The sequence below is a fragment of the Crinia signifera genome, unplaced genomic scaffold (assembly GCF_055691185.1).
Source record: "Crinia signifera unplaced genomic scaffold, ASM5569118v1 HAP2_SCAFFOLD_159, whole genome shotgun sequence".
NCBI classification, from domain to species: Eukaryota; Metazoa; Chordata; class Amphibia; order Anura; family Myobatrachidae; genus Crinia; species Crinia signifera.
The window spans coordinates 238,681-264,230 of record NW_028142052.1 but is presented as its reverse complement, the minus strand read 5'-3'; the positions used below and the strand labels follow the sequence as shown (position 1 = coordinate 264,230).

At 50.6% G+C, this 25,550-nt stretch overlaps 1 protein-coding gene across 1 annotated transcript in view; it reads left to right on the top strand.

Annotated features, from left to right (window-relative positions):
- The window catches only part of LOC146053358 (uncharacterized), a 49,198-nt gene extending 24,119 nt beyond the window's left edge, over positions 1 to 25,079 (top strand). The window contains exon 4 of the mRNA XM_083167994.1: positions 23,737 to 25,079. Coding sequence (XP_083024120.1) covers positions 23,737 to 24,923 — 1,187 coding nt within the window. The 3' untranslated portion in view covers positions 24,924 to 25,079. The remainder of the gene's footprint in view (positions 1 to 23,736) is intronic.
- The last annotated feature ends 471 nt before the right edge of the window (positions 25,080 to 25,550 follow it).

Genomic DNA, 25,550 nt, shown 5'->3' with positions numbered 1-25,550 from the left:
TCAACGTGCACTTTTCGCCATCTTTCTAAGTGATTTTCGCCGTGTGTCACCGTGTAGCAAATCGCCATCTTTTCATGGTGAAGTGGAAAGTGAACTTTTAAAATAAAGTTTTTTTGTTGTTTTTTACATTTGGTGTCAAAAAATCCGGAATTTTATTCTGTAAAGGGGCATGCTATATTTATTCATGTGCTTATAGCAGTTTGAGAACCACTGTATTAGTCGATATGATAAAAATATCGGAGGAGGCTCCTCATCAAAATAACGAAGTATCATGAGAAGGATAAAACCCCAGATATGAATGCGGTTACTAAACCATGTGGATATATATAAACATGTTTATAAAGGATAAAGACAGAAATTGGAGTTAGAGGAAAGAGGAGTAAAATTGCAAATAATGTGAATAATATGTTTTTGTGAGTTAAATTTCAATGTGATGAAACAAGCAGGAACCATGAACTGTAAATGTCCTTTCTATGTTTATATGTGGAAAAATGCAAGAAAATAAAATGTTATAACAAAAAAAAATCTCACTAGATCAATATTAATATCCATAAAGGTACAGCTCCAGAGATATCAAATAAATTGGTGTGTGTGTGTGTGTGTATATATATATATATATATACAGTGCTATTTTTGTAGGAAAATAGGTTCAGGAACCGTGGGCGGGGCAGAAAGTGGGCTGTGATGTGGGAGGAGCTACAAAAGGGGCGGGGCATTACATAAAAAACTACATATAATTCCTCCCAACAGTGGCTGTAACTTAACAATCCCCAGCAGCAAAGTGGACAATATGCTCGCGCCTTAGGCACGCGCTCAAAAAACAGGGGTGTAGCCTCACTGCAAGGGGCACAGCATTGCAGGAAAAGACAACTTTATACCGCAGTTTTGCAACCTGCATTATGTTGCAACCAGTGTTATGTTACTGCCACTGGCCCATTATACATATGCCCCACTCCGTAACGCTTATTATACATATGCCACACACAGAGATTCCCATTATACATATGCCACACACCGTGATGCCCAATTATACATATTCCACACACCGTGATGCCCATTATACATATGCCACACACCGTGATGCCCAATTATACATATTCCACACACCGTGATGCCCAATTATACATATGCCACACACCATGATGCCCAATTATACATATTCCACACACCGTGATGCCCAATTATACATATTCCACACACCGTGATGCCCATTATACATATGCCACACACCGTGATGCCCAATTATACATATGCCACACCGTGATGCCCATTATACATATGCCACACACCGTGATGCCCAATTATACATATGCCACACACCGTGATGCCCAATTATACATATGCCACACACCGTGATGCCCATTATACATATGCCCCACTCCGTAACGCTTATTATACATATGCCACACACCAGGATGCCCAATATACATATGCCACTCACCGTGATGCCCAATTATACATATTCCACACACCGTGATGCCCAATTATACATATGCCACACACCGTGATGCCCATTATACATATGCCACACACCGTGATGCCCAATTATACATATTCCACACACCGTGATGGCCATTAAACATATGCCACACACCGTGATGCCCATTATACATATGCCACACACCGTGATGGCCATTATACATATGCCACACACCGTGATGCCCATTATACATATGCCACACACCGTGATGCCCATTATACATATGCCACACACCGTGATGCCCATTATACATATGCCACACACCGTGATGCCCATTATACATATGCCACACACCGTGATGGCCATTATACATATGCCACACACCGTGATGGCCATTATACATATGCCACACACCGTGATGCCCATTATACATATGCCACACACCGTGAAGCCCATTATACATATGCCACTCACCGTGATGCCCAATTATACATATTCCACACACCGTGATGCCCAATTATACATATTCCACACACCGTGATGGCCATTATACATATGCCACACACCGTGATGGCCATTATACATATGCCACACACCGTGATGGCCATTATACATATTCCACACACCGTGATGCCCATTATACATATGCCACACACCGTGATGCCCATTATACATATGCCACACACCGTGATGCCCATTATACATATGCCACACACCGTGATGCTCATTATACATATGCCACACACCGTGATGCCCATTATACATATGCCACACACCGTGATGCCCATTATACATATGCCACACACCGTGATGCCCATTATACATATGCCACACACCGTGATGCCCATTAAACATATGCCACACACAGAGATGCCCTTTATACATATTCCACACACCGTGATGCCCATTATACATATGCCACACACAGAGATGCCCTTTATACATATGCCAATCACCGTGATGGCCGTTATTCATATGCCACACACTGTGATGCCCGTTATACATATGCCACACACAGAGATGCCCTTTATACATATGCCACACACCGTGATGCCCATTAAACATATGCCACACACTGAGATGCCCATTGAACATATGCCACACACAGAGATGCCCTTTATACATATGCCACACACAGAGATGCCCTTTATACATATGCCACACACAGAGATGCCCTTTATACATATGCCACACACAGAGATGCTCGTTATACATATGCCACACACAGAGATGCCCATAACACATTTGACACTTAAGTGCCACTTACCTACATGCTCAATGCCAGGGGCTTCATGTTCAATGAAGGGTTGCGGGCCCACAAGCTCTCACCTGTCCAGCTTCCGCTCCCTGGACATGTCAGTCAGGCTGCCACCAGAGTCTCCCAGGTCACCAGATCCTCTCCTGTCCGCAGCAGCCCCTGATCCAGCGCAGCTCTTGGTCCGGAAGATCCTAGAGAATCCTCAGCGACCCCTTCCTCCCTGCTCCCCTCTGGGCTGCCGCACCGGCCTGTCCCTCCACGGCCTCCGCTGCTGCGGCAGCGTCCTCCTCCTCCTCCAGCTTCCGGGCCTCAAGCGCCTCCTGCACTAGCAGGGCACCGCTGGTCTCTTCGCACGGGCACCTCCTCCACTCCGGCCCCTGGCTCCGTGGAGGCCTCCGCGTCCTCCTCCCCCCGGAACACAATGAGCCTGGGTCTTGCCGCCTCCTCCTAGCAGCCGGCTTATCACCCGGTAGGAAGCGGCGTCCTCCTCTGCCGCTGTGCCTCGCATGACCCCGGTGGCTCTGCAGGCCCCGGACCGAGCCTCGGCCTCTCCCAGCTCCGCTCCCCGGACTCCAGGAGAGAGACATGCTGCTAATATTCATATCTCCCGCTGGACCGCTAGCCAATAGGCGCTCACGGTCCAGCAGCCACCAATTGATTGGCTGCTGGACCGCAAGCGCCCATTGGCTAGCGGTCCAGCGTGAGACGTGAATGTTACTGCTGCACGTCTCTCTCCTGGACTTCGTCAGAGGGCTGTATACAGTACAGCATACCTCCCAACAGTCCCGATTTTATCGGGACAGTCCCGATTGTCAGGGCCTGTCCCGATGTCCCACCCGCGGGCGGCAGTGTCCCGCGGTGTGGGGGGGCTGTTGGGAGTCCCCCGTCAGCTGCTAAACAGCGGGGAATAAACGCATGCGCACAGCGTCTATTCCCGCAGCCAGGGGGCTGGGGGCATGGCTAGAGGCTCTGGGTCATGCCCCCATAGCGGCAAAATGGGGGCATGGCCTCGCGGAAGAGGTGCAGTCCCTCAAACACCATGCCCCCATCCTATGGGAAAAATCCGTTCGTTGGATTCAGCCTTAATATAAGGGCACTACCGTGCCCTTATAATATATTCCATTGACAAAAAACCTTACGGTTTCACATGTCCCATTAAGGCTTCTTACTGCATGTGTGTATTCCAATGAGCACACAAATCTGTGAATTAGCAGCTCCACCATTGTGTGAGTGACAGCAATCTGCACTTACCCACAGGCTGTGATGGCGTACCATATCTGTATTGCACAAGGAACGCGTCAGCCTTAATCGGAATTTCATTGCTTTTTGGAGTTTGAGTGGAAGAGTTACAACAGGTTTCTGAAATGCCAGATCATGTGTAAGAAGCCTTAATGGGACATGTAAAACCGTAAGGTTTTTTGTCAATGGAATTTCATAGCTTTTTTCAATTTATTTTTATTTATTTTAAATTTGTGAAACCAGGAGGTTTTTTGTCAATGTGTATATGTATATATATATATATATATATATATATATATATATATATGTATGTGTGTGTGTGTGTGTATATGTATGTGTTATATGCGTGTATGTGTAGGTGTTATATATATATATATATATATATGTATGTGTGTGTTATATGCGTGTATGTGTAGGTGTTATATATATATATATATGTATGTGTGTGTGTGTGTGTGTGTGTATATGTATGTGTTATATGCGTGTATGTGTAGGTGTTATATATATATATATATGTATGTGTGTGTTATATGCGTGTATGTGTAGGTGTTATATATATATATATGTATGTGTGTGTGTGTGTGTATATGTATGTGTTATATGCGTGTATGTGTAGGTGTTATATATATATATATATGTATGTGTGTGTTATATGCGTGTATGTGTAGGTGTTATATATATGTGTGTGTGTGTGTGTGTGTGTGTGTAGGGCCACTCGAGGGAGGTAGGTGGGAGCAAGGACACCCCCTGGATGGAGGTGAGAGGCGATCCCCTCCAACCCCCTCTGCCCGAGCGACTTAGCGGCTGCCGCATCACCCCACCCCCTTCACATGCCGCCTGCACCAAGCATCTCCCCCCTCCCATCCCCCGGGACCCTCTTACTTGCTGCAGGAGGCGCCGGTCAAAACGCTTATGTTGACTGGCTGTTTCCTGTCTCCTGCTGCCGCAGCAGACCTGAGCCGGCCCGGCGCCCAGCAGGTGAGCTTGAGACCACAGCCTCCCTTCAGCACTGCAAGTCACAGAGGGCCAGATGCAGGGGCGGATCCAGGAAAAAATGACAGGGGGGGCACCATGATAGGGGAGGGGGGGGGGTGATAGTGGTGCCAATGTGCCCTGTCAGAGACTGGAGAGTGAGATAGAGGAGGAGAGCAGAGAGATGCTGGGAATGGGATTATAAATAGGCCCTGGCCTTTTAAGTACACAGGCCCACCTTGGCATGAAACATGATGGGAGCGGCTGTGCACCATGACTCCCATTACACGTTAAGCCACGGACCATTATATTATATTATACCCATTGTCAGCACTGTACAGTTGCCTCTATATTATATTATATATCAGTGTCTACTTCGCGTTTAAATTCACATTCTGACACAGAGAATACCCCCACGGTGCCAGATAACACATATGCCCCCACTGTGCCAGATAACACACATGCCCCCACGGTGCCAGATAACACACATGCCCCCACTGTGCCAGATAACACATATGCCCCCACGGTGCCAGATAATACATATGCCCCCACGGTGCCAGATAATACATATGTCCTCACAGTACCATATAACACACATGCCCCCACGGTGCCAGATAACACACATGCCCCCACGGTGCCAGATAACACACATGCCCCCACGGTGCCAGATAACACACATGCCCCCACGGTGCCAGATAACACACATGCCCCCACGGTGCCAGATAACACATATGACCCCACAGTGCCAGATAACACACATGCCCCCACGGTGCCAGATAATACATATGCCCCCACGGTGCCAGATAACACATATGCCCCCACGGTGCCAGATAATACATATGCCCCCACGGTGCCAGATAACACATATGCCCCCACAGTGCCAGATAACACATATGCCCCCACAGTGCCTGATAACACATATGCCCCCACAGTGCCTGATAACACACATGCCCCCACGGTGCCAGATAACACATATGCCCCCACAGTGCCAGATAACACACAGAAAAAAGCATCTTACCGCCAACAGGCACATGGAGGGTTACTTCATGCACTAGCACTGCTCCCTGATGCTGGTAACTGCCACTCGCCTCCCTCTGCCCCCTCACAGCAGCCGCTCACCTCCCTCTGCCACCTCACAGCAGCCGCTCGGCTCCCTCTGCCCCCTCACAGCAGCCGCTCGGCTCCCTCTGCCCCCTCACAGCAGCCGCTCGCCTCCCTCTGCCTCCTCACAGCAGCCGCTCGCCTCCCTCTGCCCCCTCACAGCAGCTGCTCGCCTCCCTCTGCCCCCTCACAGCAGCCGCTCGCCTCGCTCTGCCACCTCACAGCAGCCGCTCGCCTCCCTCTGCCCCCTCACAGCAGCCGCTCGCCTCCCTCTGCCTGCTCACAGCAGCCGCTCGCCTCCCTCTGCCCCCTCACAGCAGCCGCTCGCCTCCCTCTGCCCCCTCACAGCAGCCGCTCGCCTTCCTCTGCCCCCTCACAGCAGCCGCTCGCCTCCCTCTGCCCCCTCACAGCAGCCGCTCGCCTCCCTCTGCCCCCTTACAGGACGTAGCCGCGCTCCCTTCCTCCCTCCCTTTTCCCACCTCCGCCGCCGCGGCCAAACCCCTCATCCCTGCACTGTGCGGGTGCGCGGTGACGTCACACGTGCACCCGCGCAATGCACTATTGGGAACGCTGAAGCCAGGAGAGGCTTCAGAAGAAAATGTGCAGTATTACCCACATTTTCTTCTGAAGCCTCTCCTGGCTTCAGCATTCGGAACGGGGGGCAGGAGGATCGGCGGCAACTTAAAAGAGAAAAAAAAAGTGTCAGAAATGACAGGGGAGGCACGTGCCCGGGTGCCCCCCCCCCCCCCCCCCCCTAAATCCGCCAGTGGTCAGATGTATTAAGCTTCAGATAGTGATAAAGTGAAGAGTGATAAACAACCAGCCAATCAGCTCCTTCCTGTCATTTCTCAAACTTAGCCTGTAACATGGCAGTTAGGAGCTGGTTGGCTGGCTGTTTATCACTCTCCATTTTATCACTTTTTGAACTTTGATACATCTGGCCCAGAGTGAGCAGTTATTTACATCTGCAGAGTAGCCTGCAGAGTAGCCTGCAGCCCGCCTGCGGTCCCTCCATCACCATACACACCCCGGCTGTGGCGAGTCCTTTCTGGGTTGTGGGTGGCATCCACTGTGTGTGTGTGGGGTTTGTGCTGACCACTTGCCTAGGTTGCCGGGGAACCTTGCACCGGCCCTGTGTGTGTGTGTGTGCGTACATATAAATGGAAGCATGATGGCTCCCGCCAGCAGTGTAACTAGAAATGTTGTGCCCTCCTTCCAAAAAAGTTTTTGGTATTATGTGTCAAATGTGCAAATGGGTATTATGGTCTGTTATATAGTATGTAATGGGCATGTGACTTAATGTGTAATGTGGAAGAGTCCCGCCTACTACAAATCGGAGGGGGGGGGGGGGGTGCAAAACATGCCCTTGCTCCGGGCACCGTGGCACCTAGCTACACCACTGGGGAAGGGATGCTATACTGTACATCTTGGATTTCCCAAGATCATACCAGTTTCTGGCCTTCCTCCTCTGGGAAGAACCCAGATTTTCTAGTAATGAAATATAGCAACGCCAACCCCAGGGCCACTTCCTTGTGTTTTCCCCCCAGGCTGGAAATTGCAAGCCAGCCCCTGGGGGCTACCCAGCCTTTCATAGCTCCCAGCTCACTTCCAACATATACAGTATATTAGGGCGGAGTGAAAAAGTTGAAACGTGCAAAAGTGTCTCGCTCTAAGTCAATATCTTCTGTTCAAGACACCTATTGTTTAGCTTTTTAGGTGCAAAAAACGAAAGTTCCGATCTAGTTAAAATGACGTCAGAACGTCTTACAGTGGTTCATTAATATACCTTAGCACAGTAAAAGGAGTACGAGCTTGTCCTAGTGCAATGTTACTGACTTTGGCAGGAGAAAAAATCCCTGACCCGCTTTCATGGTCACAATTGTGAATATTGTGTGTTTTCACCCGAAAGTGTGTTTTTTTTTTGGGGGGGGGGAGGGATTGGGGAGGGGGCTGCTCTGTAATTGAGGGGCAAAAAATCAGGGTAGATCCCTTTTGTTTGCCCTTAATAGAATAGTGCACCTCCGTGTCTTCCAATGTCCAAATCTTTACCGAATGCTCCAGTAGGTTCAATAAACAATGCATTACGCTGTTATTTGGGTGCAGTATTTTATACACTTCTGTTCATTGTTCTTTCATTCAGGGTTACCTAGCCTCCCGGAATGGCCGGGAGGGTCCCGGAAATAGGGTGCCCCTTCCGCCCCCCCCCCCCCCCCTGGAAAGGGTGGCAATCCTCCCGCATATCCCCCCATCTCGGGGGGGTGGGGCTAAAATGGTGCGACCAAGGCATTTTAGCCCCCCCCCCCCGCACCCCCCCCCCCGCAGTGCAATGCCTGAAATACCGGCATTGCATGGCGGGGGGTGGGGCTAAAATGGTGCGACGCTGTAGGCATGCCCCCCAACAGGAGAGGGCAGCTTAAAAGTCGGCAAGTATGTTTTAATTGTGGCAGTTTACTTTAAACATGAATATGGGGGAGGGGGCTCCAGAAACTGTTTTGCATGGGGGAGCAAAATTCTAGTTACGCCTCTGACAGAGGTTGTGCACACAGCTTTGATTCATGGGTGACAGGGGAAACTCCCAACTGCACCCCACCCCTCCACAGGACACTGCCAGCCTTGGGCAGGAAGCGCGAACGTCCCAAAACAAAAAGGACGTTCCTGCGATAAGCGCAACAGTTGGGAGGTAAAACTAAATCTATATATATATATATAAATGTTTTCCTTTAATACAGGGATGGGGAACCATACCTCCCAACTTTTGTCCGTATGAAATAGGGACACTTGCGCGGCGAAGCCGCGCGAGCGTCCGAAAAGGGGGCGGGGCGTATGCAAATGAGGGCGCGGCTTATGCTGATTAGCCGCGACCTCATTTTCATGCGAGAATAGACGCTGTGCGCATAGCGTCTATTCTACTAGATTGGGGGTCTCCCAACTGCCACCCCCCGCAGCGGGACAATGCCTGCCGCGGGTGGGACAGCGGGACAGGACCCGAAAATCGGGACTGTCCCTCTAAAATCGTGACAGTTGGGAGGTATGGGGAACCTTTGATCCTCCAGATGTTGTTGAACTACACATCCCAGCATGTCCTGCTACAGTTTTGCTTTTTGCCCATGCTTGCTGGGATGTGTAGTTCAACAACAGTTGAAGGGATGAAAGTTCCCCATCTCAGCTTTAATGTTAAGGATATAGTGGGAGAAAATAAAAATAAATATATTAACCAGCAGTCAATTGATTAATCTGTAAACTGAATGAAATAAATGTTTATAACTAAGACTTAGAGATATATAATGTAATGTGCCTTTCTTATTGTGTATTTGTAGTACATAATGAGTTAAATATTTAGCTGCAAACTGTCATTACCTTCCATAGTACGAGACTGTACTGTGGGCAAAAAGTATATAGCCAGCTTGGATTTGCCCTTAGTTAAATGGCCACCGGAGCATCACCATATATTCACCTCTCTAAGAATAGAAAGGGGTTGGGGGCAGGGGTTCCCAATCTTTTTCGAGAGGATCAGACCATAGAATAAAATTTTTCCACGGCACCCTCAAAATATATATAAAATTAAGTATATTGTGTTTGTATGTGCTTCTAAGGTTCAGTTATGTGTTGAAGCGCATATATTTTATGATTGGCAGCCACCAGCACTGGTTTTGTCCACAAATAATTGATAATAACTATTTGCTGGTAGTTTGTTTTTGGGCTTGTTGCCTTGTTCTCAGGGCCCGCCGTGGATTGGATGCTGCAAAACAATGCTGGCTCATGATTTGCTGAGCAGGGATCGGGTGGGCGGGTCTGTAAGTAGCAGGGAAGTGCTCACTGCTTCCTGTAGCTGCTGTATCGTGTCGTGTGGCCTCTTATCTGCAGGGACCCGGGTGACGGATAGAAGCAGGTATGTGTATGTGTGCTGCAGCAGCCTGTACATCAGCAGCCACTCAGCCTCCACATTCCCTGGGCTTCCTTATAGTTACTTAGCTCACACGGAAGCCGGGGCTGCTCTGGCCGTGCTCTGTGTGCTGCTGTACATTCCTCAGCAGCAGGGAGGGGGAGGACGGGGGACTGCTGCACTAATCTCACCCTGTACTCGGGCTGAGAACACAGACTTATCAGAGGTGCAGCAGCAGGGAGGGGGAGGACGGGGACTGCTGCACTAATCTCACCCTGTACTCGGGCTGAGAACACAGACTTATCAGAGGTGCAGCAGCAGGGAGGGGGAGGACGGGGGACTGCTGCACTAATCTCACCCTGTACTCGGGCTGAGAACACAGACTTATCAGAGGTGCAGCAGCAGCAGGGAGGGGGAGGATCAGGGGCGGATTTAGGGATGAGGGCGCCCCTAGGCACAACAATAATGTTTACTAAGTAGGACAGTTTATAGGGGCAGTATCTGCATGTCCTGTCCATTTACACTCTATTTAAGATGGAATATAGTACAGTACAGTGGATATTTTGCAGTTATTGGTACATTTTGGGCTGACAGTACTATCACAGGCATCCAAGTGCCGCCCCCAAACATGTGCCGCCCCTAGGCCGGTGCCTCACGTGCCTAATGGGAAATTCGGCTCTGGGGAGGATGGGGGACTGCTGCACTAATCTCACCCTGTACTCGGGCTGAGAACACAGACTTATCAGAGGTGCAGCAGGGAGGGGAGGGGGAGGACGGGGGACTGCTGCACTAATCTCACCCTGTACTCGGGCTGAGAACACAGACTTATCAGAGGTGCAGCAGCAGCAGGGAGGGGGAGGACGGGGGACTGCTGCACTAATCTCACCCTGTACTCGGGCTGAGAACACAGACTTATCAGAGGTGCAGCAGCAGCAGGGAGGGGGAGGACGGGGGACTGCTGCACTAATCTCACCCTGTACTCGGGCTGAGAACACAGACTTATCAGAGGTGCAGCAGCAGGGAGGGGGAGGACGGGGACTGCTGCACTAATCTCACCCTGTACTCGGGCTGAGAACACAGACTTATCAGAGGTGCAGCAGCAGCAGGGAGGGGGAGGACAGGGACTGCTGCACTAATCTCACCCTGTACTGGGGCTGAGAACACAGACTTATCAGAGGTGCAGCAGCAGCAGGGAGGGGGAGGATGGGGGACTGCTGCACTAATCTCACCCTGTACTCGGGCTTAGAACACAGACTTATCAGAGGTGCAGCAGGGAGGGGAGGACGGGGGACTGCTGCACTAATCTCACCCTGTACTCGGGCTGAGAACACAGACTTATCAGAGGTGCAGCAGCAGCAGGGAGGGGGAGGACGGGGGACTGCTGCACTAATCTCACCCTGTACTCGGGCTGAGAACACAGATTTATCAGAGGTGCAGCAACAGGGAGGGGGAGGACGGGGGACTGCTGCACTAATCTCACCCTGTACTCTGGCTGAGAACACAGATTTATCAGAGGTGCAGCAGCAGGGAGGGGGAGGACAGGGGACTGCTGCACTAATCTCATCCTGTACTCGGGCTGAGAACACAGACTTATCAGAGGTGCAGCAGCAGCAAGGAGGGAGGACGGGGGACTGCTGCACTAATCTCACCCTGTACTCGGGCTGAAAACACAGACTTATCAGAGGTGCAGCAGCAGCAGGGAGGGGGAGGACGGGGGACTGCTGCACTAATCTCACCCTGTACTCGGGCTGAGAACTAGGGTTACCACCTAGTCCCTTTAATTCCGGACACATATTAATTACACAGGTTCTGTGGCTGGCTGACTTCAAGACTCCACTTCACCTGATTTTAAACTGCCACAGAACCTGTGTAATTAACATGTGTCCGGAATTAAAGGGACTAGGTGGTAACCCTACTGAGAACACAGACTTATCAGAGGTGCAGCAGCAGCAGGGAGGGGGGGGGACTGCTGCACTAATCTCACCCTGTACTCGGGCTGAGAACACAGACTTATCAGAGGTGCAGCAGGGAGGGGGAGGACGGGGGACTGCTGCACTAATCTCACCCTGTACTCGGGCTGAGAACACAGACTTATCAGAGGTGCAGCAGCAGCAGGGAGGGGGAGGACGGGGGACTGCTGCACTAATCTCACCCTCTACTCGGGCTGAGAACACAGACTTATCAGAGGTGCAGCAGCAGCAGCAGGGAGGGGGAGGACGGGGGACTGCTGTACTAATCTCACCCTGTACTCGGGCTGAGAACACAGACTTATCAGAGGTGCAGCAGGGAGGGGGGGGGGGACTGCTGCACTAATCTCACCCTGTACTCGGGCTGAGAACACAGACTTATCAGCGGTGCAGCAGGGAGGGGGGGGACTGCTGCACTAATCTCACCCTGTACTCGGGCTGAGAACACAGACTTATCAGAGGTGCAGCAGCAGCAGGGAGGGGGAGGACGGGGACTGCTGCACTAATCTCACCCTGTACTCCGGCTGAGAACACAGACTTATCAGAGGTGCAGCAGCAGCAGGGAGGGGGAGGACGGGGGACTGCTGCACTAATCTCACCCTCTACTCGGGCTGAGAACACAGACTTATCAGAGGTGCAGCAGCAGGGAGGGGGAGGACGGGGCACTGCTGCACTAATCTCACCCTGTACTCGGGCTGAGAACACAGACTTATCAGAGGTGCAGCAGCAGCAGGGAGGGGGAGGATGGGGGACTGCTGCACTAATCTCACCCTGTACTCGGGCTGAAAACACAGACTTATCAGAGGTGCAGCAGCAGCAGCAGGGAGGGGGAGGACGGGGGACTGCTGCACTAATCTCACCCTGTACTCGGGCTGAGAACACAGACTTATCAGAGGTGCAGCAGCAGCAGGGAGGGGGAGGATGGGGGACTGCTGCACTAATCTCACCTTTTACTCGGGCTGAAAACACAAGTTTCCGGAGGTGCAGCAGGCATATTTTAGTAAAATTAATGATAATAAATAAATAGCCACTAGTCCTTCCACCACCTGCACCCCAGGGAAACATGGCTCCAACTTGCCGGTAACTTTTTTTTTGGGGGGGGGGGGGGGGGGGGCCTTTATAGGATTTTTTGTTTTTGCCTTGTTTTTCACTTTGTGGTTGCTTGTCTTTCATTTCAGAGTTGGTGACACTGCTGTACTTACACATAGGTGCCAGCAGCTGGGAGACCCGGATTACTGTGGTCCTCAGGGGTCTGTATAAACCAGCAAGGTATGTGATTAGTCTGACCATGCCGAGTACTGTGTTATATATGTCTGTTCTACTAACTTGCGATAACAGCATCAACCACACTGACTGCTCTCTGTAAGGGAACCAGTATCTCTTATAGATTTAGCCAGATCTGTCACTCATCCCCTGTGTATATAAGTTCACGGCAACCCCCTCCAGCGATTTGCGACACCCCCTCCCGCGATTCTAGCCCCCCCCCCCCCCCCCGATTTGCGGACCCCGCCCCCTCACGTGATTCACGGAACCCCGCGATTCCCCTCCCACGATTCGAGGCAACCCCCACCCCTCCCGGGGTTTGCGGACCACTGCCCCTCCCGCGATTCACGGCACCCCCATCCTGCGATTTGCAACACCCCCTCCCGCGATTCTAGCCCCCCCCGCGATTTGCGGACCGCTCCCGCGATTCACGGAACCCCCCCGTAGCGCCCCCTCCCGCAATTTGCGGACCCCTTCGGCACCCTCCCGCACCCCCCCTCCCGTGATTAGCGAACCCCCCGTGATTCACACCCCCCCTCCCGCGCCCCCTCCCGCAATTTGCAGACCCCCTTCCTTGATTCGTGGACCCCCCCTCCTGTGATTCACGCAATTCACGGCACCCCACGCACCCCCCCTCCTGCAATTCGCGGCCCCCCGCCCCCTCCCGCGATTCACGGAACCCCACGTGCTCTCATGCACGCTCACTCCCTCCCAGTGGGAGGAGACGCTCACCCACTGCCGGGAGCTGCATACTGTCCCCCACCCTCCTCCAGTTCCAGGGATGCCCATCGACCATCAATGATTTCAAATAATCGATGGTTTGTGGCCGATGTTGAATACTTTTCCATCGATGTGGGAGGACCAGATGGTTTCCCTACTTCGATGGCAAAGGAGAACCGATCAAGGTTCAAATTTTTTAAAATCTCCCACGATTCGCAGAGCCCCCGCGACCCCCCCCCCCTCCTGGGATTTGCGGACCACCACCCCTGGGACACGGAGCACAGCTCCGCCCCCCCACACCCGGAAGTCCCGCCACCAAGTTCTGATTGACCCACGGCCTTTTCAGTCAGATATAATGGATGACCATCAATATCTACAACAATCGATGGTTATCCAAGTAATATGTTACTACTATCGATGGCAGGGTGCAAAATCGCCATCAATGCCAACCATCGATGGCGTCTGTCCCCCACCCTCCTCTTTAGTCCCCCGTATGCCCACACACCCCTATCACTACTCAGCTTCCTGCTCTCCTGAACCGTAACTTCCACCACTGGGGAGTCGCTGGCGCTATGTTACCCACATACCCCTATCATGCCTCATAGCACAGCCTTCTTCTCTCATGCACCCTAACTCCCACCCAGTAGGAGGAGACACTGACTCAGGGCCACCATCCTGTACTCCTGTGGTGCCACGCTGGACCCTCACCTACTGGCAGAAGCTGCACAGTGTCCCCCACCCTCCTCTTTAGTCCCCCTCATACCCACAGACCCCTATCACTACCCAGCTTCCTACTCTCCTGAACCGTAACTTCCACCACTGGGGAGTCGCTGACGCTGTGTTGCCCACATACCCCTATCATGCCTCATAGCCCAGCCTCCTGCTCTCATGCACCCTAACTCCCCCCCAGTAGGAGGAGACACTGCCTCAGGGCCACCATCCTGTACTCCTGTGGTGCCACGCTGGACCCTCACCCACTGGCAGAAGCTGTACAGTGTCCCCCACCCTCCTCTTTAGTCCCCCTCATACCCACACACCCCTATCACTACCCAGCTTCCTACTCTCCTGAACCGTAACTTCCACCACTGGGGAGTCGCTGACGCTGTGTTGCCCACATACCCCTATCATGCCTCATAGCCCAGCCTCCTGCTCTCATGCACCCTAACTCCCACCCAGTAGGAGGAGACACTGCCTCAGGGCCACCGTCCTGTACTCCTGTGCTGCCACGCTGGACCCTCATCCACTGGCAGAAGCTGTACAGTGTCCCCCACCCTCCTCTTTAGTCCCCCTTATGCCCACACACCCCTATCACTACCCAGCCTCCTGTTTTCCTGTGTCGTGACCTCCGCCAGTGGGGAGCCGCTGACTCAGAAACACCCTACTATACTATTGCACACACACACACCTAAACAACATGCACACACAGCCCCCCCCCCCCACAAATGTCACTGTACCATCCACACTATCAATGTACATCTTACTCTGTAACCGCTTTTTAATTAAACAAAACAATACACACCCCTTCCACATCATATGCTCTCTGTGTAACACATTTCACCTATAACTCAAGCTGCAATACAGGCATCTTACATACAATTCTAACCATATTTCTCACAATACAAACGTTCACAAATTAAGGGGGCGCAGCCCCTTACGCCGGTGTGAAGAGCGCCCGTAGGGCGCGATGAACCACCTAGTATATATATATCTCATTGCAGGGCTGAGTGCTAGTAACAAGTAGATGGGGTTACAGCAGACGCTGCAGAACACTAATATACTGACCAGAGATGGACACTAACTCCTTATACGAATATTATTGGCTGACTAATATCCTAACAGCTCTGTAATAGGTGCTGACTCATACCTCCCAACATTCATAGAAAGGAACCCGGGACTGCTCGCGTGCGCGCAGTTTTTTGGAGGTGTGGCTACTGAAAAGGGGGCGTGACCTGTTCCCGTGATGCTGCTGCAAGGCCACGCCCCATTTTCACCGCTGTGGGGGGCGTGCTCAGCAGCTCTGTGAGCTGCTGGCTATGCCCCCAGCCCCTCTGGCTGCAAGAATAGACGCTGTGCAGAGGCAGAACTCTGGGAGGCAATGGAGTCATCTGCTGCCGGGCTCCTGCTCCCAAGTGGGCACCTCTCTTCCCATGTGAGTTTAAATCAGTTAATTGAAAGCCGTTGATATCGCTTCTGTGGCTGACTCCCCCTCCTAGCAGGACCATAGATGTCCCACTCTCTTTAATCTAAACATAATATCCATACCATACACACATGCATACATATATTTATATAAGATGGTGTGTGTGCTGGGGGGCACCAATATTTATCTTGCCTGCGGGCAACTGGGAGGAACTTACGCCACTGACGCTGTGAGCATGTGCACCTCATCTATTCACGGACCACAGTGGGGGTACTCCCAACTGCCCCCCCCCCCCCCCCCCCCGCCGCGGGACAGAAAAAGGGACGTTCCCGCGATAAGCGGGACAGTTGGGAGGTATGCTGCCTGAGAGTGGTAATATTCATTATATATATATATATATATATATATATTAGGAATATGTTTGTATTTCCGATGTGTAATGTGTGTGAGTGTAACATAATAGGCAACATAATATTTTTATGTAATAAATGTCAAATAAGGTATTTTACCTCTCCCCGTGCGCAGTTATATTGTTCTGCTCTGTTTTATACTCCTATTTATAGCTTCTACTACAGGTGAGGTTTATACCTCCCCAAGTCCTGGAGCTTATCCTCTGTTTTCTTAATTGTTAGACCCATCTGTCCACAGAGGCCGCAGTTTGTGATGAGCGTATCCATCACCATGGTAACTTAATAATCAATACTAATCTTAGGAGCACATTGATTGGCTTATACTATACAGGTAGAGATACAAAGCTAGGAGAAGTTTATACTGTAAATTGAAACTGAAGATGCCCATACATTAGAGTGACATCTCTCTGAGATGAGAAGTCACCTGTGATCCCCCTTGAGCTGCCCAGGAACCTCCCCGGCAGCAGGACCACATACCGTATGCAGTCATTTTGTATATGATGCATTGTATACGATCTCAGCCAAGTCTGCCTGGCTGGCGATGCGGCTGATCTTACCTGCAGCCTGTGCGATCTTCAGGCTCCGATGAGATACACATGGGACTGCACATCGCATCGGACCTGGGGGGAGATTTACTAAGAAGAATTTGTTAAAAAAAAAAAAAATGTTCATACGAAAATACGATTTTTTTTTGGTGTTTACGTATTTTTGGCATTTACTAAAAAAAATAATTGAAAATGAGTGGGGTCCCCCCCACAGCCGTAACCAGCACCAGGCTGAAAGAGCCGGGGCTGGTATTAAAAAAAATCAGGAAACCCGGCAAATAGGGGTTCCCCTGTTTTTTTTTATATGTTTAGGATGTACTACATGTATGTATATAGTAACGGGGGATTACATAGTGCTCCCGCACACAGATAGAAGCCTATGGGCTTCTATCACCTCCACCGACTCCCACCACAGATGCCGATCCCCCTGGCATACCTTCCTAGGCTAAAGCCTGGCCTTGGACCCGGAAGGTAACATCCTCCTCCCCCTAGCAACGCAGCCGGAGGTCCTACCAGCCGCAGGGGGGAGGAGGAGGTACCCAGGGATGTGAAGGAGCACACCACATCCCTGTTATCGCGGGGGTCTCCTACACCGCATTGCAATGCTAGTCGCATATGTTAGTACATATGCGCTAGCATCTCTGCGGTGGGGCGGCGATGTATTATAATACACCCACCCAGTGGGAGTTTACTCTTGCAAATAGAAGCCTAAATGGATAAATAAGCTTAATACTGTCTCCCCTGTGGCCTTAATGAGACTGTTGCTAAATTGTTCCATTGGAAATGTTTGATATAATTAGGCTGGCCATACACTACTGCGATGTATCAGGGCTGTGGATGGCCATCTGATCCCTCCGCAAACCAACTGGGACCATCCTGTGCGGCAGGATCACATGCGATACATTTGTATGTGGTCCTTTCATATGTGATGTATCGCATGCAGCCTCTGTGTGCCGCGGATGGGAGGGAGATCCGAGTCAGAGGTCAGACCTGCATGCCGGTCCGATCTCACACTCAGGTCCAAGGGATGCGCACCGGACCCGATGACATGTCATTCTCAGCCCGATTAGTGGCAATGGATGGAATTGGCCCATATCGCTGTAGTGTATGGGGTTATTTATATTCAGTTTAGAGCTAAAACTCCTCCTAGTTTTCCATCTCTACCCATATAATATAAGCCAGCGGTTCTCAAACTGTGGGTCCTGACCTTGAGGTGAGTCCTGATCACCTCAGCATGGGGACGCGACTCCATGTTGCTGACCATCAGCCTGATGACTTCTTCAATCTCCCAGTCAGTGATCCAAGGAGTCTGACCCATCAGTAGAATTGTCTGTTACGTCAGACCCTACAATGCTGCCAGGCATGTGCGCTCTGCTGACTACACATGTGCGTATAACCATGTGCTCCTTATACTCAGGTGCAGAATCCGTATTGCCGTGACTTGCTGTATGATCCCTGTAACTGGAGGCAGAAATATAACCGGATCCTCCTCTCCCCTCCGGTGTACGTGGGACACTGCTGCCGGCCAGTGAGGATAAGGTGACTATAACATTATCTTATCATATTGGGCACTGATCAGTACGGCAGTGAATGACCGTGTTATACACTATGTCCAGTATCAATCAGCTGCGGTAAAGGATATGCCAGGAACTATCCAATTATCCTGGAGTGGTGCTCTACCACTGCTTCATACGTGTACATGTTTTCTAATAACGCTCCTCTATCCAGACCACTTCCCCTCACTATCTGCTCTGCATCCCGACTAATACTGCTCCTACCGACACCTGAGCGCTCAGCCAGTCACAGCCAGAGACACCACCACCGCGCTACTTGACCCACACCGGCCAATCAGCTGCTCCCAGCTTCCTTCTCTCTTCTCTCCCGGCTCTATCGCACCAGCAGCACCACCGCTTCCCTTCCCGGAGACTGAGCTCTGATCACTAACACCATTATTGTTCGGCTTCCATACGGGATAGTGCGATGGTTAATATAACTAAACCTTCCCTGAGAACTGCAGTACATAATAGGGAAAATGGCACAAAAATGTGTACAGTAGTTTAAGATTAGCGCATTCAGACAGACGTGTATAAGTTAAACACTGCCAGTTCCAGACCATGCCATTCGGTCTATCCATGGCTCTGTGTATCTTCACAAAGGTGATGGCGCTAAAGATGTTCCTGCTCAGAAAAGAGGGGATCAACATTGTCCCGTATCTGGATGGCCTCCTAATAAAGGCTAAGTCGGAGGAGAGGTTGGTGCAAGTGATCAATCTCGCTATGCAAGTTGGATTCTGAATCTTCCAAAGTCCTCGTTGGTACCATGCCAGCGTCTTCAGTTCCTGGGCATGATCCTAGACACAGGGGAACAAAAGATGTTCCTGTGGACAAAGTGGTGGCACTTCAACTGTTGGTAAAGGAAGTACTCTGAGCCGAATATCAGTCCCCTTTGATACATTGGGGTGATACTTAATATTTGTATTGAATATCAGTCCATATGTGCATCAGATTACTGAGCAAGTTGGTGGTCTCAATCGAGGCTGTTCAATATGGAAGGTTCCATTCCAGAACTTTTCAACTGTTCATCTTGAGCAAGTGGTCCGGGTCTCACCTCCACATGCACAAGATAATATGTCTGTCCCCCCAGACATGGTTGTAACTCCATTGATGGCTTCAGTTTCCAAACCTGATGGTGGGCTAGAGTTTTGGGATTCAAAACTGGATCTTTCTCAGGAAGGTCGCCAGTCTAATGGGCTAGGGTGCAATGACGCAGTGGGTTCAGTTCCAAGGCAATTGGGCCTCATGGGAAGATAGATTACACATCAACAGAGCTTTGAGCCATGTTCAAAGCTCTGTTGCAAGTCTATCCACTACTACAGTGTCAAGCTGTGCAGGTCCAGTCAGACAACGCAATGACAGTTGCCTACATAAACCATCAGGGAGGTATGAAGAGCAGAGCGTGTGTGAGGGAAATGTCCAAAATTCTCTTCTGGGCAGAACAGCATGCAAGAGTGATCTCAGCCATAGAGATGGAGCGCCTGTCAGCCAGGGTCGCCAAATGTCCCGTGCCAGAACGGGACGCACGAGCACCCCCTTCTGGTGATTGGTGGCGGACATTCTATCACCAGGAGCAGCTCCATTGAGAGCTGTTCCATCTCTATTTATCCCGGAAGTGGACAACTGGCACACAGATTTCCTCAGTCGACAATCTCCATCCCGGGGAATGGGGCCTGAACCCCCAGGGATTAGATCTGGTTGTAGATCAGTGGGGACTTCCACAGATAGACCTGATAGCATTTAGACTCAACAGAAAACTCAACTGGTATTGTTCAAGAACAGTTGATCTTCAAGCAGTGGCTGCCCTGACAGCGAGTTGGTCGTACTGACTGGTATTCCTGTTCCCTCCGATTCCCTTAATCGCAAGGGCACTGAAAAGAATCAGAAGCCAAGGAGTGGTGCCGATACTGGTGGCCCCAGACTGGCCTCGAAGGGCGTGGTATGTTGATCTTCAGACGATGGTAATCGAAGATCCATGGTACCTTCCTCTCAGAAAAAAATCTGCTCCAGCAAGGCCAGTTCGTCTACCAAGACTTAGGGCTGCTTCACACGCTCTGGCTGACACTGGGTGGCAAAAAACCTGCACGCCCAAATGCCGTGCCGTACATAGTAGTTATTAACGCCCACACCATTTGCTAACAGTAGTGGCGCTGCGTAACACACCCACCAGTTGCCGACAGTATTAGCGCTGCGTATCGCCCTCACCAGTTGCTGACAGTAGTAGCGCTGCGTAACGCCTGCTCCATTTGCCAACAGTATTAGCGCTGCATAATACCCACACCAGTTGCCGACAGTAGTAGCGCTGCATAGCGCCCACACCATTTGCCAACCGTATTAGCAATGCGTAACGCCCGCACCAGTTGCTGACAGTATTAGCGCTGCGTAATGCCCACACCAGTTGCCGACAGTAGTGACACTACATAATGCCCTCACCAGTTGCCAACAGTATTAGCGCTGCGTAACGCCCAAACCAGTTCCTGACAGTAGTAGCGCTGCGTAACGCCCGCATCAGTTGCGGACAGTATTAGCGCTGCGTAATGCCCACACCAATTGCCAACAGTAGTAACACTGCACAAGTTGCTGACAGTAGTGACACTGCATAATGCCCACACCAGTTGCCGACAGTAGTGACACTACATAATGCCCTCACCAGTTGCCAACAGTATTAGCGCTGCGTAACGCCCAAACCAGTTCCTGACAGTAGTAGCGCTGCGTAACGCCCGCATCAGTTGCGGACAGTATTAGCGCTGCGTAATGCCCACACCAGTTGCCAACAGTAGTGACACTGCACCAGTTGCTGACAGTAGTGACACTGCATAATGCCCACACCAGTTGCCGACAGTAGTGCAATGCACACTACTGTCGGAAACTGGTGTGGGCATTATGCAGTGTCACTTCTGCCAGCAACTGGTGAGGGCATTATGCACTGACTGCATAATGCCCTCACCAGTTGCTGACAGTAGTAGTGCTGCATAATGCCCACACCAGTAGTAGTGCTGTGTAACACCAGCACCACCACTGTATTTACCTTAAAAGCTGGCTGCTTCTTTCAAATTCTTTCATTAACTCAGTGCTCCCGTGTAGCTCCGCCCCTTCCACTCGTGTAGCTCCGCCCCTTTTCACTTGTGTAGCCCCGCCCCCTTTCCACGATCCGCTGTCGTGACTGAGGACATCAAAGGGGGTTGGGACTTGAGAGCCAGGAGGGAGCTCACCTCACCTCTGTCTGTGCTGCTGGCGCTGCTGCCTGAGGCTGGTTTCACACACTCCGGCTCCTGCCGGACGGTGATATCCCACAAGACCAGGGAGCCGTGCCGCACACATTAGTTGTGAATGGACACTATTGTGTCCATTCACACGGGACGGCCACGACCCGGCCGCACGGTTGCAGCCGGATCCCGCCACTGGAAGGGACGGCTGCCGGGCTGTGGCCATCCCTTCCATTATAAACAAGTGTGTGCGGCACGGCTCCCTGGCCGTACGGGATTTCACCGTCCGGCAGGAGCCGGAGTGTGTGAAACCAGCCTAATGCAGCCAGTGTGATAGTGTACTGGCAGCCACAGAGCCTGAACAGCAGCGGGGATGTACTGCAGGTAACACTGTAAGTGACAGAACCGCGGGAGCAGCTGCGTGCGGCTGCACATGCGCACCAGCCCTCCCGCGGCCATTTTTACTATTGGCTGCTTATATTACTTCTACTTAATGATGCTGGCCGCAGCCATATTTGTTTAAGGAAAACTGCTGCGGCCGCGGCTGTGCGGTCCGCGGCCCAGCCAGGGGGGGTGAGCAGCCACTTTATGTCAATTATGGGCCGGCCCACCGGGAAATGTCCCGGTTTCCCGGCATGCCAATCCGCCCATGTTGGAGGGGGTGGTATGTGGTGTGGTCAAGGGTGTTTGTGAATTGTTTTTGGCTTGTGCGCAGGCATATCTTTCTAGCTGGGCTGCGGCTGTGCTATTGCAGATTTTCCCCAGTATAACTGCCAAGTGCGGTGCTGGTGTCTCCATACACACACACACACACAATATCAGTATTACATTTCTGCACTAGGGGACTTGGCTATCTTAATCTATGTCACTCCACAATGATGCTACAGTTGCTTTATGCAGTTCTATTTAAATGGCAAGCTGAATTCTACAGTTTAGATACATGAAGGGCTTCAGGACCCAGCACAATCTCGCTGGCAATCTCCCTTGGCAACAAATACAATGTCCCACTCTGTCCAGATGGTACAACACAGAGCCCTCTAGCCCTCTGGTAACTGAGCCAACACTAAACTGATCTTATCCGCTGACAATAAACACAGACTATGCAGTTTATGCCCCGCAGCAGCCTCTTGGTAATAACATCTCCTGCGGACTACAACAGCCCACCACTTCCAGGCGTCTGACGCTGTCTCCTGCTGGCATGACCACCTAGCTCCTTACAGAATTAAGGTTCCTGGCCGCTGGTAAGCAATGTGCTCATGCAGCCTCACAGATGACCACTGGGCACTCGGCTCCCATGAATGGCAGCTCGGTGGAGCGTTACACAGCAGCGGGTGCAGGTATTGTCTGCTTTCCTCTCACGTCGATGTCTGCCGGTGCTTCCCGCCCTGCAGCTATCAGGAAGGGAATATCAGCCAGGGAGCTCTTGCTTCTACTCCAGGACAGGCCAACCTGTGGCTCTCCAGATGTTGTGAAACTACAAATCCCAGCATGCCTTGCCACAGTTTTAACACTCCCGTATAGCAAAACTGTGGCAAGGCATGATGGGGTTTTTAGTTTCACAACATCTGGAGAGCCACAGGTTGGCGAGTCCTGTTCTACTCCCACGCTGCCAAGGTCATGCCCCTAGCGCTTTGCAACGAATTTTAATAAAAATATGCTCGGCTCTTACAATCCTGCTATAGCATGGCAGGACTAGAAGGACTGTTTAACGCACAAGGAGGCTGTATGTATGTGGACACATCTGTACACGAATATATAATCAGTGACTGATACTTGTTATTGTGTATAAATATATATCTTATACAATATAAGTAGTGTTATCCTGGTAACCATTATGCTTTTACATATTAACTTTCTTACAGGACATATAAGGAGCAGGATTCTAACTAAGACGACGTGGAAAGGGACATTATTCTCCGATCAAGCCAACTAAATACATCATCTCCTTACACCTCAGGAGGAGGAACAAAAGCAATTTTATTTTCTGGATAGAAGAAACCTTCAGCAACTAATTTGTTTCTCACCTCATACATGATGAGTCACACAGGAGAGAAACCACATGTGTGCTCTGAGTGTGACAAAGGCTTTACATATAAATCACAGCTTCTCATACATCAGAGGAGTCACACAGGAGAAAAGCCATATAAATGCTCTGAATGCAGCAAATGTTTTTCCCGGAAGTCACAGCTTGTCCTACATCAGAGGAGTCACACAGGAGAGAAGCCATATAAATGTTCTGAATGCAGCAAATGTTTTTCCCAGATGTCACAGCTTGTTATACATCAGAGGAGTCACACAGGAGAGAAGCCATATAAATGTTCTGAATGCAGCAAATGTTTTTCCTGTAAGGCACATCTTGTTATACATCAGAGGAGTCACACAGGAGAAAAGCCATATAAATGTTCTGAATGCAGCAAATGTTTTTCCTGTAAGGCACATCTTGTTATACATCAGAGGAGTCACACAGGAGAGAAACCACATGTGTGCTCTGAGTGTGACAAAGGCTTTACATATGAATCACATCTTCTCAGACATCAGAGGAGTCACACAGGGGAGAAGCCATATAAATGTTCTGAATGCAGCAAATGTTTTGCCCGAAAGTCACAGCTTGTCCTACATCAGAGGAGTCACACAGGAGAGAAGCCATATAAATGTTCTGAATGCAGTAAATGTTTTTCTGATAAGTCACAGCTTGTTATACATCAGAGGAGTCACACAGGAGAGAAGCCATATAAATGTTCTGAATGCAGCAAATGTTTTTCTCAGAAGTGTCATCTTGTCACACATCAGAGGATTCACACAGGAGAGAAGCCATATAAATGTTCTGAATGCAGCAAATCTTTTTCCCATAAGTCACATCATGTTGTACATCAGAGGAGTCACACAGGAGAGAAACCATATAAATGTTCTGAATGCAGCAAATCTTTTTCCAATAAGTCACATCTTGTCCTACATCAGAGGATTCACACAGGAGAGAAGCCATATAAATGTTCTGAATGCAGCAAATGTTTTACCCTGAAGTCACATCTTGTCCTACATCAGAGGAGTCACACAGGAGAGAAGCCATATAAATGTTCTGAATGCAGTAAATGTTTTTCTTATAAGTCACAGCTTGTTATACATCAGAGGAGTCACACAGGAGAGAGGCCATATAAATGTTCTGAATGCAGCATATGTTTTTCTGATAAGTCACAGCTTGTTATACATCAGAGGAGTCACACAGGAGAGAAACTAAAAATGCTGTGAATGCAGGTAGAGTGTTACTAGAAAGACAATACAGATGTATCGGGATTCATCGTTGCAGGTGATGGCGATGGCGTCGCCATCACCTGTATCCCCGCCATCTGTATGCCGGAAGGGGACGCGCGCGCACGTCCTCTTCCGACGGTGCTGCCCCCCCCCCCCCCCCGCAGTGCCTCGGGTCCCCCCTGCCTCTCGAGCGGGAGGCGGACATTAATGCGTCCGCCTCGCCGCCCGGATACTAAGACGCGCGTGCGTGGGGGACGCACGCGCGTCTCAGTCAGCAGCATGCTGCTGGTGGATCGCCAGCAAGGATAAGACCTGCTACATCTGTACTTATTAATCCCTTGAGTCACTCTGAGGGCCTGAATGCAGCATATTTCATATATAATTAAGGTAACTTGTAACACCACAATATGCATGCAATGGATACAATTTTTTCCTAGTGTGAGAAGTGTTTTTTATAAATCAGTCCTAATAGTCTGGAGCGGTCTGACAAGTGGATTTTGGGGCACTTTTTCCCTGGGACGAAATGTCTGTTAGGAACTAGAGTTGCAATATAACAACATACAGTGGTGATGGGGCTGCTGGTACTGAGCTCTGTAATATACAGCTGTTCTGCTGGTGCTGGCA